Below are 11,500 nucleotides of genomic sequence, written 5' to 3' on the forward strand. Positions count from 1 at the left end.
ATTGGATACGTGAAAGCTAGATTTCCCTTTATTGATTTCAGAAACAACCTCTCAGATCTGTGATTACAACAGAAAGGAGTTTGACCCAGGGCCACTGCATATGTTTTTCCTCTAGCATCTCCCTATCTACACACTCAGAGAGAAACATAAGTCAAATCAGGATTTTTTAAGAAATCAAATGCTTTAATGGCATTTCTGTTTTTACAGTCCATACAATTTGTATAATCAACCAAACATGATCAGTTTTTGAATTACAGGCTACTCCTCATTATTCTTGAAGAGAAATACAATATTAAACATTTTTGAAATGCTGCACACAGATACCGGTATCTTAAATGATACAGGTTGTACGGTACCTTTCAGTAAATTATTGGTTCCTTATTAAAGTCAAAATGACATCTCTGACCCGTATATAAAAGGTGTTGGAACATAACATGATTTCAGCAGTTGTACACACTGATACCCGTCCCTGGGAGAGTTTGTGTTGTGAATAAGTAAGACATGAAGTTTAAAGTGAGAGGTACCCTTTCACACACTCAGACAACCTGGGGTCTCAGCAATTCCTTGTACCAGTTTCAGTATAACACACACACACACAATATACCACTATATTACACCATCGCCAATACTACTGCTATTGTTTTTTTAACATCATTATTAAGTTCAACAACAGCTCTGTCTAAACAACTGACCAACAAGAGTTAATTTCACATGCAATTGTAATGGGGAACTGGTGATTGATATGTTCAAATAAAAATCTACATTTGTATTTTGTCCCTTTTGTGGAAATCACTGAACTTACTGGAAAACAAAAAAAGAGAAACGTAATAGTATGCAATCTAAATTATTCCCAAGCAAACAAAGTATTGCAGTATAGGACTGAAAAAAGAAAGCACAAATCTCAACTGATGGTGAAATAGCACAGTAAATCGTACTACTATTATAGTAAAAAACTAATCTTCGTAGCACAGTACAAAGGGTACGTGATGTTATACTACACCACACTTCAGTCAAATTACACATCTCACACCTGTATGCTACAGTGGCACTTTACAGTGACAGAATATATTCTGGTGCAACAAAAAAAAGGCTAAGCTGTTGTGGTACAACAGCTTAGCCTCACAGTAGAACTGTCCCCAAAACTGTCCCCATCCTTCTTCCAAAGCAAAGAATATCTGCTTATTCTGTTGTTCTGGTGCAGACACAACACCAGTGGTCAGTCAGCTAGCTAACTTCCTTTGTTTCAGAACCTGGAAGCTTTCTGACAGAACACTGGAATGATTCTACTAAAGGATTGAATCTGAGCAATAGAGTGTGCAACTACTCTTTGCTTTGTTCAGTTTGTGGTCGCGTGAGTTTCCTTCTCTTTAAGAGAATCCTCTCCTCCTTTCAACCTGGAGAAATGAGAGACAGATCCAAAATCACTGGGTGTGGGCTTTTTTAAATATCTAAATAAGGTCATCATTTAAGTGCACAAATAATACATTTGTTTTTGAAGTGCTAGGAAAAAGATGAATGTTATCCAAACAACAAACATTTATCTGTAAATAAAGATGTATAGTATTGACATTGCTTTTGTGAGGGTGCAGAATATGAAACCACTTTTACATGAAGACACTAAAAGGTGAAATGCAGACAGCTCAAAATAGATGATCGTCAAAAAAGACTGTATTACCTCAAATAGTCAGCATGGCACTTATTTCAAGTATGATGAAAATAAAGAGCCAGTTTGGAATGCTACAAATCAACAATTTGGTCACTGTACCTTCATGCTGCTAATGTAAGTATTTTGGAGTATTACGGCCTCTTCAGACAATAGCACCAATTTTTGGCATGAGCAAAATGGGGCCCTACGTGTCAGAATTGCACTGAAATAAAGTACTACAAAGTTCAATATAGTACTCTGGTCAGAAATAAGGAATGCTATAGTTCATTACCTCTGCTTCAAAAGGATTCTGAACAAATAGTTAAGAATAGAAAACAGATTCTGTGTATGGGATGGGCAACAACCTCCCCTACATATCCAGCGCTCCCATACACAAATCTTAACTTTCCATAAATGTCTGAATCTTAGGGAGATGGTTGAGTGATGACCTTCTCCAAAAGTCCCACCCTGCTCTTCTCCACGACAAAATGAAGCCCCCCAGAGCACCCCCATCCCCTTGGCCCCCAGATTTCCCTCATCCTCTTGGCCCCCAGATTCCCCTCATCCCCTTGGCCCCCAGATTCCCCTCATCCCCTTGGCCCCCAGATTCCCCTCATCCCCTTGGCCCCCAGATTCCCCTCATCCCCTTGGCCCCAGCGTCCCTCCCCCATCAGTGTCTGAACCTGTAGGAGATGGGTAGTAGCAGGTTGTTCTTCTTCAGGGCCTGCACCCTGCTTAGCGTCTCCTCGTCCAGGGCGACGTAGCAGCGCCGTGCGTAATCCAGCAGCTTCTCCTTGGACGGGTCAAACTCGCCCACCTCCGCCACCTTCTCCGGGGCCACCAGCAGCATCTCAGCGATGGGCGTGGTGGAGGCCACCGTGTTGCGGTCTACGCCGTGGATCTGGAAGGCCTTAGACATGTTCTTCAGCCGCTGGTAGGTCAGCAGGATCTTCTTGTAGCGAAACAGAACCCCAGCAGCGTCTTTTACTAGAGGGGGAGGAGATGGAGGGAGGTGGGGATTGATTAGGCCTACTTCGAGGAAGGAAGGAAAGAAGCATTTCCAAAGCATTGGAACATGGAATGAGTAACATGGCTGCCATTGTCCCTCACCTCTCTGCCTCTCCCTGGTGAATCGGAAGACCCGCCTCCTCTTCATCCCTGGGTGCCCACCACTGCTCATGCCCTCGGACATCACCTCCTCGCCTGAAATCATTTCCTCCTCGTTCATGTAGCCATCCTGCTCCAGGAACTCCTCGGCCTCCCCCAGGAGGGACAGGGAATCTGAACAGACAAACAAGACCTGAAAAAAAACAACTTTAGACTAGAGGTGCTAGACTAGAGGTGCTAGACGAGAGGTAATAGAGGTGCTAGGCTAGAGGTGATAGAGGTGCTAGGCTAGAGGTGATAGAGGTGCTAGACTAGAGGTGAAAGAGGTGCTAGACTAGACGTGAAAGAGGTGCTAGACTAGACGTGAAAGAGGTGCTAGACTAGAGCTGATAAAGGTGCTAGATGAGAGGTGCTAGACTAGAGGTGCTAGAGTAGTGCTGATAGAGGTGATAGAGATGCTAGACGAGAGCTGATAGGGGTGAAAGAGGTGCTAGAGTAGTGCTGATAGGGGTGAAAGAGGTGCTAGAGTAGTGCTGATAGGGGTGAAAGAGTTGCTAGAGTAGTGCTGATAGGGGTGAAAGAGTTGCTAGAGTAGTGCTGATAGGGGTGAAAGAGGTGCTAAACTAGAGGTGAAAGAGGTGCTAGACTAGAGCTGATAAATGTGCTAGACGAGAGGTGCTAGACTAGAGATGCTAGAGTAGTGCTGATAGGGGTGAAAGAGGTGCTAGAGTAGTGCTGATAGGGGTGAGAGGTGCTAGAGTAGTGCTGATAGGGATGAAAGAGGTGCTAAACTAGAGGTGAAAGAGGTGCTAGACTAGAGCTGATAGAGGTGATAGAGGTTCTAGACTAGAGGTGAAAGACTAGTGCTGATAGAGATGCTAGAATAGAGCTGATAGAGGTGATAGACTAGAGGTGATATAGATGCTAGACTAGAGGTGCTAAACTAGAGCTGTTAGAGGTGCTAGACAAGAGGTGATAGAGGTGCTAGACTAGAGCTGACAGACTAGAGGAGATAGAGGTACTAGACTAGAGGTGCTAGACTAGTGCTGATAGAGGTGCTAGAGATGCTAGACTAGAGGTGATAGAGGTGCTACACTAGAGGTGATAGACTAGAGGTGATAGAGGTGCTAGACTAGAGGTGATCGAGGTGCTAGACTAGAGCTTATAGGGGTGATAGAGCTGCTAGACTAGAGCTGATAGAGGTGATAGAGGTGCTAGACTAGAGGTGCTTGAAGTGCCAGACTCGAGCTGATAAAGGTGCTAGACTAGAGTTGATAGGGGTGATATTGGTGCTAGACTAGAGGTGCTAGACTAGAGCTATAGAGGTGATAGACTAGAGGTGCTAGACTAGTGCTGATAGAGGTGCTAGAGATGCTAGACTAGAGGTGATAGAGGTGCTAGACTAGAGCTGATAGACTAGAGGAGATAGAGGTGCTAGACTAGAGGTGCTAGACTAGAGGTGATTTAGTTGCTACACTAGAGGTTCTAGACTAGTGCTGATAGAGGTGCTAGACTAGACGTGCTAGAGGTGATAGAGTTTCTAAACTAGAGCTGATATGGGTGCTAGACTAGAGGCGATAGACCAGAGGTGATAGGGGTGCTAGACTAGAGGTGCTACACTAGAGGTGATAGACTAGAGATGATAGAGGTGCTACACTAGAGGTGATAAACTAGTGCTGATAGAGGTGCTAGAGGTGCTTCACTAGAGGTGATAGACTAGAGATGATAGAGGTGCTAGACTAGAGCTGATAGAGGTGCTAGACTAGAGGTGATAGACTAGACGTGCTAGAGGTGATAGAGGTGCTAAACTAGAGCTGATATGGGTGCTAGACTAGAGCTGATAGAGGTGCTAGATTAGAGCTGATAGACTAGAGGTGATAGAGGTTCTAGACCAGAGATGACATTCTAGAGCTGATAGAGGTGCTAGACCAGAGGTGATATTCTAGAGCTGATAGAGGTGCTACACTAGAGGTGACAGAGGTGCTAGAGTAGATGTGCTGGAGGTGCTAGACTAGAGGTGCTAGACAAGAGCTGATAGAGGTGCTAGACTAGAGTTGATAGGGGTGATATTGGTGCTAGACTAGAGGTGCTAGACAAGAGCTGATAGACTAGAGGTGATTTAGGTGCTACACTAGAGGTGCTAGACTAGTGCTGATAGAGGTGCTAGACTAGAGCTCATAGGGGTGATATACTAGAGGTGATAGAGGTGCCAGACTAGAGGTGATAGACTAAGGGTGATAGAGATGTTAGACTAGAAGTGATTTAGGTGCTACACTAGTGCTGATAGAGGTGCTAGACTAGAGCTTATAGGGGTGATAGAGGTGCTAGACTAGAGCTGATAGAGGTGATAGAGGTGCTAGACTAGAGGTGATTGAGGTGCCAGACTCGAGCTGATAGAGGTGCTAGACTAGAGCTGATAGGGGTGCTAGACTAGAGGTGATAGAGGCGCTAGACTAGAGGTGCTAGACTAGAGGTGACAGAGGCGCTAGACTAGAGCTGATAGAGGTGCTAGACTAGAGCTGATAGAGGTGAAAGACTAGAGGTGATAGAGGTGAAAGACTAGAGGTCATAGAGGTGCTAGAGTAGATGTGCTGGAGGTGCTAGACTAGAGCTGATAGGGGTGATATTGGTGATAGACTAGAGGTGATAGAGGTGCTAGACTAGTGGTGATAGACTAGAGGTGATAGAGATTCTAGACTAGAGGTGGTAGACTAGAGCTGATAGAGGTACTACACTATAGGTGACAGAGGTGCTAGAGTAGATGTGCTGGAGGTGCTAGACTAGAGCTGATAGAGGTGCTAGACTAGAGGTGCTAGACTAGAGGTGGTAGACTAGAGGTGGTAGAAGTGCTAGACTAGAGCTGATAGAGGTGATAGACTAGAGGTGATAGAGGTGCTAGACTAGAGGTGCTAGACAAGAGGTGCTCATAGTTTGGATTAGAGATTGTCACGTAAGTGAACATTTATTCCTGTCCCATCTGGTACTGTCCATTTTTCCCCTGTACTGTCCTGATTAGTGGTGGGAAAAGTACCCGATTGTCATACTTGTGTAAAAGTAAAGATACCTTATTAGAAAATGACTCAAGTAAAAGTGAAAGTCACCCAGTAAAATACTACTTGAGTAAAAGTCTAAAAGTATTGGGTTTAAATATACTTAAGTATCAAAAGTAAATGTAATTGCTCAAATATACATAAGCAAGGATATCCCTGCTGGCCAAACCCTCCCCTAAACCGGACAACGCTGGGCCAATTGTGCGCAGAACCATGGGTCTCCCGGTCGCGGCCGGCTGTGACAGAGCCTCGACTCGAACCCAGAATCTCTAGCGGTACAGCTAGCACTGTGATGCAGGGCCTTAGACCACTGCACTACTCGGGAGGAATCTCCCATTCCTGCCAGAATCCTTTGGCACCTGCAAGAGTCCTGTTCATATGTCAACCTCTAGTCTGGATCCCATTACCTGGCCCTATGCTCCCGTGTGCATTCATGTCACTCATGGTGGCTCTAATAGCGCTGCTACTGCCACTGCTGTGCCCCTGCAAGAGGCTCTGGGAGGCCCCGGAGCTGAACATGGAGCTCATCGCGGCCATCTGATTGGCTATCGTGCTGGAAGTGTGGTTTTTGGGTGGGGCCATGGCAGTGGGGGATGGTCTTCGCTGGAATATCTGACGAGATGTGAAACGCTGTGGCTCGGACTTCTGCTCTGAAAGGGTTAACAAAAGGAGAAGATCAATGAGAGTGATCAGTGAACTGAGACCAGTAGTGGTGAGAGAATATATAGAATATGCTCTGAATCTAGATACATGTATCATGAAAAACAAGGGACTAGTGAGGTCATAAAGCAATCCTTACCAGCTGGCCGATCCCCCTCTCTCCTCGGCTTCCATTCAAAACGTCTAGAGTCATAGCCTGCAGGAGGAAAAACAACGATTCCCGAGAATAAATCTATGCCTGTAAAAAATATGTTGTCTTACATGCTGACAAACCGGCTCCACGCGTGCGTCTACCTGCTGATTTTGTCTATCCCCACGTTCATGACATTCATGACATACAGGTTAAAATACCAAACCAACTGTGGACCAACTATATTAATTTGGGGACAGGTTGAAACACACATGAAACATTCATGGACATTTGGCTAGCTTGCTGTTGCTAGCTAATTTGTCCTAGAAAATAAACATTGGGATGTTATTTTACCTGAAATGCATATGGTCCTTTTTTTTTGCTGGATCTTTTTATCATTTTTACCCATATTGAGTCATACAAAATCGTGTGTTCTCTACTCCAATAATTAATCCACAAACAAAAAGGGGCTGTTTGTTCATTCTTCTTCTTTTGTGGAGTTTTATATGGCGGTTGGCAACCATATTTAAAGTAGATTACCACCACCAAATGGTGGTGTGGACCTCCATCTTTCAATCACCCACATGGGTATATGCTCCTAAAAACCAATGATGAGATGGGAGAGGCGGGTCTTGCAGCACATCAAGTATCACATAGAACCAAGTTCTATTTTAGCGCCTGCCTAAGCAGATGCTGGTTGAGGTGCACAAGCAGTTGGGATGAAATGATTGAATAACATGTGTCAATTTATTTAGCAACGCTCGTGCACGCAACATGGGTGGTGTGGTTAGCATGGTAGAACTTCTCGAATCACAATACATCTTTCTACATCATCGTTGTGTCCATCCTCCTTCCCAAACCCTCTCCATGCCCCTCTCTCACCGTTGCTGTACTGGCTCTCGCTGGGGCCCTGGTTCTGATGGCCTTGGGTCTTGGTAGAGAAGATGAAGCGGTCCAGCTGGCAACGCAGGAAGTCCCTCTCCTCCTCCAGGTCATCGATGCGTTTGTGCAGCCACGAGTTCTTCTCCAGGGAGATCTGCAGCTGCGTCCGCAGGTTGGTTATCAGCAGGTACGAGCTGCCTGGTGGGGGGGCACCCGAGGGAGGGGGCGACTCTGAAAAACACACACAGGAAGTTAAGGGTCAGGGAATGAATATCAGGATTAATCTTGATCACTAACTGATTCACACCGGAGAAACTAGGTGAGTGGACTCACTGGACTGTCCTTCCAGATGGTCATTCAACTACATTCATCTATGGTATGGGTTCTGATCTAGTAGGAAATAAAAGCTTTGATATGAACCTTCAAAACTCTGCTCATTCTGATTGAAGAAGCCTTGCTGCTCAAAGTTGTTCTCCTCAAAGGGAATGGAGATTTCATAGGCATCCTCGTTCTTCGGAGCTACCGAGGGAGAAATATACAGTAGGTATTATTATGGATAAATAACTGTTATCACTTTGTCATGAAGAGGTTAATACACATCTATATCAATGATGCAGATTTTAGAAGGTTTAATAATCTTACTCTGCATGGGGTGGGAACCTGTGTGGTTCTTGGAGGTAGGCAAAGCGTCATTAATATTTCCCTCCTGCATCGCGTGCACCCTTCATTGTACAGAAACAATACAGGTTTATTAATGCATTACATTTGGCACACAACATCCAATGATGGAAAACAACTCCCATTGACGATGTTTCGTTGCAAATGTAAAAGTATGCAGTCAGTTTAGTAATAACTTCGAAGTGTTGCCTTGCTAACTAATCATTCGTGGATGCAATTATGCCACTAGAAATGTAATTACAAGTAGTTACTGTATGGCAATTCTCAGCTGAGATGCAGAATAAATTACCTACTTATTTCGCACAGATCGCTTTATTCCCCTTTGTCTAACGTTACACTTGCGAGCGTACTAGAAAGTTATATTAGCACATTATACACGATGTTCGTCGCTGACATGCTAGTTTGCAAGATGTAGCGTTATAATAAACAATGGACACGTTAGCTAGCTACACATCAAATTGTCATAAGGACTCATCTTACACAGGCTAGCTAGATAGTCAGCAGCTAGCCATTTTACTAGTAGCAAGCTCACTGCTTCTTTTACGCACAAACTATTTTCTGGTGGAGTTCTCCACAAATCAATGATATACGAACCGTTATTCAGTCGTTATAACACCGTATTTCATATGTAAATCCCGTTCATTCTGTCCACTTTCGTACCTAGCTAGAACAATAACAATTTAGCGTTTATTTTACAAGTCTTGTTTACGTCCTTTGCCGTCATTTCCGGTTACCTAAGGGAGAGTCTAATATTTACCAAAATGTAGTTTGTAACGAAAAGGCGCTGCTGTACAGTCAGGCCACTCTAGAATGTGCAGTTTTGTCGCATAACACAATGCAACAGATGTTTCAAGTTTTGAGCAAGCGTGCAATTGGCATGCTAACTGCAGGAATGTCCACCAGAGATGTTGCCAGATAATTGAATTATCATTTCTCTACCATAATCCTCCAACTTCGTATTTAGAGAATTTGGCAGTACATCCAACGTTCCTCACAACCGCAGACCACATGTAACCGCAGACCACATGTAACCACGCCAATCCAGGAACTCCACATCTGGCTGCTTCACCCGCAGGATCATCTGAGACCAGCCACCCGGACGGACAGCTGATGTGGGGAAAAACTAATTCTGATCATCTGGGGCTGGCTCCCCAGTGGGTGGCTGGTCTCAGATGATTAGAGCCTAATTCAATTATTTCAATTGACTGATGTCCTTATATGAACTGTAACTCAGTAAAATCGTTGACATTTATCCATGTTGTATTTATATTTTTGTTTAGTATATACATTATATTTCATATTCCAAAATAAATGTCAGTGTGAAAATAATTGAAAAGTAAAATATTGTTTGACAGGTTTTTCTTGCTTTCGTTTAGTGCTGCTCTGACCAAAGAACACCGGACCAATGATATTCGTCAGTGCAGAAAAGCTCAGGTGATGGGGGAGTGGAGAGGTGTCAGGTAACATTATTCACTCATGAGTCACTGTTTTTACCTGCCAGTGAAGAACCGGAAGGATACAGTTTGAGTGGATTCTACTTACAGTTTTAAGAGATAAACATTTAAAAAATACTAATCAAAACGCATTTGCACTTGTGATGAGGTGAGTATTAATCTGTTATGTTTTTCTGTGTTTAAATCCGTTTTTTAACGGGCATCGAAACACAAAAGTGACTTGGTTGTGCTGGGAGTATCATAGCGCTCAGGTGTGGCACCTGTTTTTCCTATGAATAAAGATACATTGAAGAGAATTGTAGGAACATACAATGTTATATAAAAAGTTTTTTTTAAGTGTAGGCCTAAATACACAGACACAGTAAATATTTACATAACATACTGTAGTTATTTGACCATGGTTACATTATTTCATACATAGCTGTACTTTAATAGCTACAGAACATACACGCCATGGTGTCATGTTTATGTTCATACAATATCCTCCCACTCGACCAGTAGGCCTAGTGAACTCCCTATCATTGCCAGAGGTGACTCTATTGTGATTTTACCCTGAGCATTGTCAATGCACAAGATTTATGTCTGTCAATGTGCCACACACCTCACCTCCCCCACTTCTCTGTCCCCCAGGTGAGTGACCATGGCGCAGCACTATGATGGTCTGTCCCACTGTAAGCTGGCCCTGGCGTTTGCCATACTGATGGACCTGCTAGGTGTGTCTGCTCTGCTGGTGGGGGTCTTTGCCCCATTAGAGATTAAGGGACAGGACTTTGGGGACCTGCTGGTGTACTCTGGGGCTCTACTGATGCTCATGTCCCTGGGAGGATGGGTCATGTGGTACAGCGGGAACCTTGAGGGCCTGACCTCCAGGAAGGAGCAAGGGGGAACCATGGGTGCCATGGACCGGCTGGCCCGCTCCCTCAGCCGCAGGATACGACTCCCCAGGAGCCACAGCAGCCCCTCATGATGCTTCATGGTCAGGCGTAGGAGAAGGGTGTGGTTGTAGGGGAGGGTCCTCACTGTCTCCATTAGACTATTGGCTCCTGATAGTCAAACTGCCTGGGAGTCTGGGAGCGGTATTGTTAGCATTGAGGGAGTGCGATTAAATGAACCAGGCTATGGCCCGTGATGTAAACGGGCAAAAGCGGGGTTGGGAGGAGCACCCTTCTCAAATCAAACAGTAATCTGTGCCGTTCGTTCATGTTGTCATCAAGGCAGCATATGTTCACATTTTCAAACTAGTTTGAAGGCAGATAAAGCCTTTTTATCAAAAAGCAATCATTTGTGTATGTAAAAACCCAGAATCCTACTCACTATTCTATGTGATTAACCTGTCACTTTTTTTTGGAGGAGCTGACTTTACCGTCGGCCAAAACGGGGCACTGGGCTCACGACCGGGAGGGAGCCCGTTTCCAAAACTAATGTAATCAACGCTAACCCGCTTCACCTGGGGCAGGAATAAGATTACATTTTTAAGAGACATTTTTTATAGAACTCCCTCATTCTTTAACCCAAGTTCCACCACCTCCACAGTTGGACGAGACTTACATACTGATAGTTCACTAGTGTCAATTACAAGATGGAAAAACTGTTGGTCATTGCTTTTTATTGTGACTTGACCTTTGTTGAAACACCTCCGGTAGATAACAGAATTGTACAGACGGTCTGAATAGGATTTCAAACGATCAAGCATGGAGGCTATTCATAGTTCACTTGGTTGGTTTGTTTAGGCTTGAATCTGTAAATAATTGGTCTTTATATTCATAATAATCCATGTGTTGTGGTTTTCTTTGAATCATAATAGGGTTTTTGTATTAAATTATAAAATTGTATTAAAACTACAAAATAATCTACCATAGGGCATTTGTGAAGATTTGGGATGAAAAGTATTACA

General features: G+C 44.1%; 2 protein-coding genes across 3 annotated transcripts; one reads left to right on the forward strand and one right to left on the reverse strand.

Moving 5' to 3' along the window:
* Positions 1–156: 156 nt before the first annotated feature.
* On the reverse strand, positions 157–8,901 carry LOC112237265 (coiled-coil domain-containing protein 106). Its single transcript, XM_024405868.2, has 9 exons — positions 8,747–8,901; positions 8,117–8,196; positions 7,895–7,993; positions 7,475–7,705; positions 6,602–6,658; positions 6,210–6,452; positions 2,756–2,926; positions 2,329–2,632; positions 157–1,394 (listed from the first exon to the last, which is right to left on the reverse strand). Exons 2-9 carry the CDS (start codon positions 8,184–8,186, stop codon positions 1,337–1,339), a joined length of 1,233 nt encoding a protein of 410 aa, XP_024261636.1. The 5' UTR covers positions 8,187–8,196; positions 8,747–8,901; the 3' UTR covers positions 157–1,336.
* A 248-nt stretch (positions 8,902–9,149) lies between these two features.
* Positions 9,150–11,459, forward strand: LOC112237263 (transmembrane protein 238). Of its 2 annotated transcripts, XM_024405867.2 has the most exons (3): positions 9,150–9,264; positions 9,529–9,612; positions 10,237–11,459. In XM_024405867.2, exon 3 carries the CDS (start codon positions 10,247–10,249, stop codon positions 10,571–10,573), a length of 327 nt encoding a protein of 108 aa, XP_024261635.1. In that variant the 5' UTR covers positions 9,150–9,264; positions 9,529–9,612; positions 10,237–10,246; the 3' UTR covers positions 10,574–11,459. The 2 variants fall into 2 exon arrangements, with proteins under 2 accessions (XP_024261635.1, XP_024261634.1); XM_024405866.2 differs by lacking the exons at positions 9,150–9,264; positions 9,529–9,612 and adding an exon at positions 9,620–9,754.
* The last annotated feature ends 41 nt before the right edge of the window (positions 11,460–11,500 follow it).

This window comes from Oncorhynchus tshawytscha, linkage group LG03, assembly GCF_018296145.1.
Source record: "Oncorhynchus tshawytscha isolate Ot180627B linkage group LG03, Otsh_v2.0, whole genome shotgun sequence".
Classification (NCBI taxonomy): domain Eukaryota; kingdom Metazoa; phylum Chordata; class Actinopteri; order Salmoniformes; family Salmonidae; genus Oncorhynchus; species Oncorhynchus tshawytscha.

Bases quoted from the DNA above. Each gene is read 5' to 3' on its own strand.
- LOC112237263 (XM_024405867.2), top strand. From the start codon at position 10,247: ATGGCGCAGCACTATGATGGTCTGTCCCACTGTAAGCTGGCCCTGGCG.
- LOC112237265 (XM_024405868.2), bottom strand. From the start codon at position 8,186: ATGCAGGAGGGAAATATTAATGACGCTTTGCCTACCTCCAAGAACCAC. The intron at 7,994-8,116 runs GTAAGATTATTA...CTCCCTCGGTAG, and splicing joins AGGTTCCCACCCCATGCAGA to CTCCGAAGAACGAGGATGCC. The intron at 2,633-2,755 runs GTGAGGGACAAT...CTCCCCCTCTAG, and splicing joins CACCAGGGAGAGGCAGAGAG to TAAAAGACGCTGCTGGGGTT.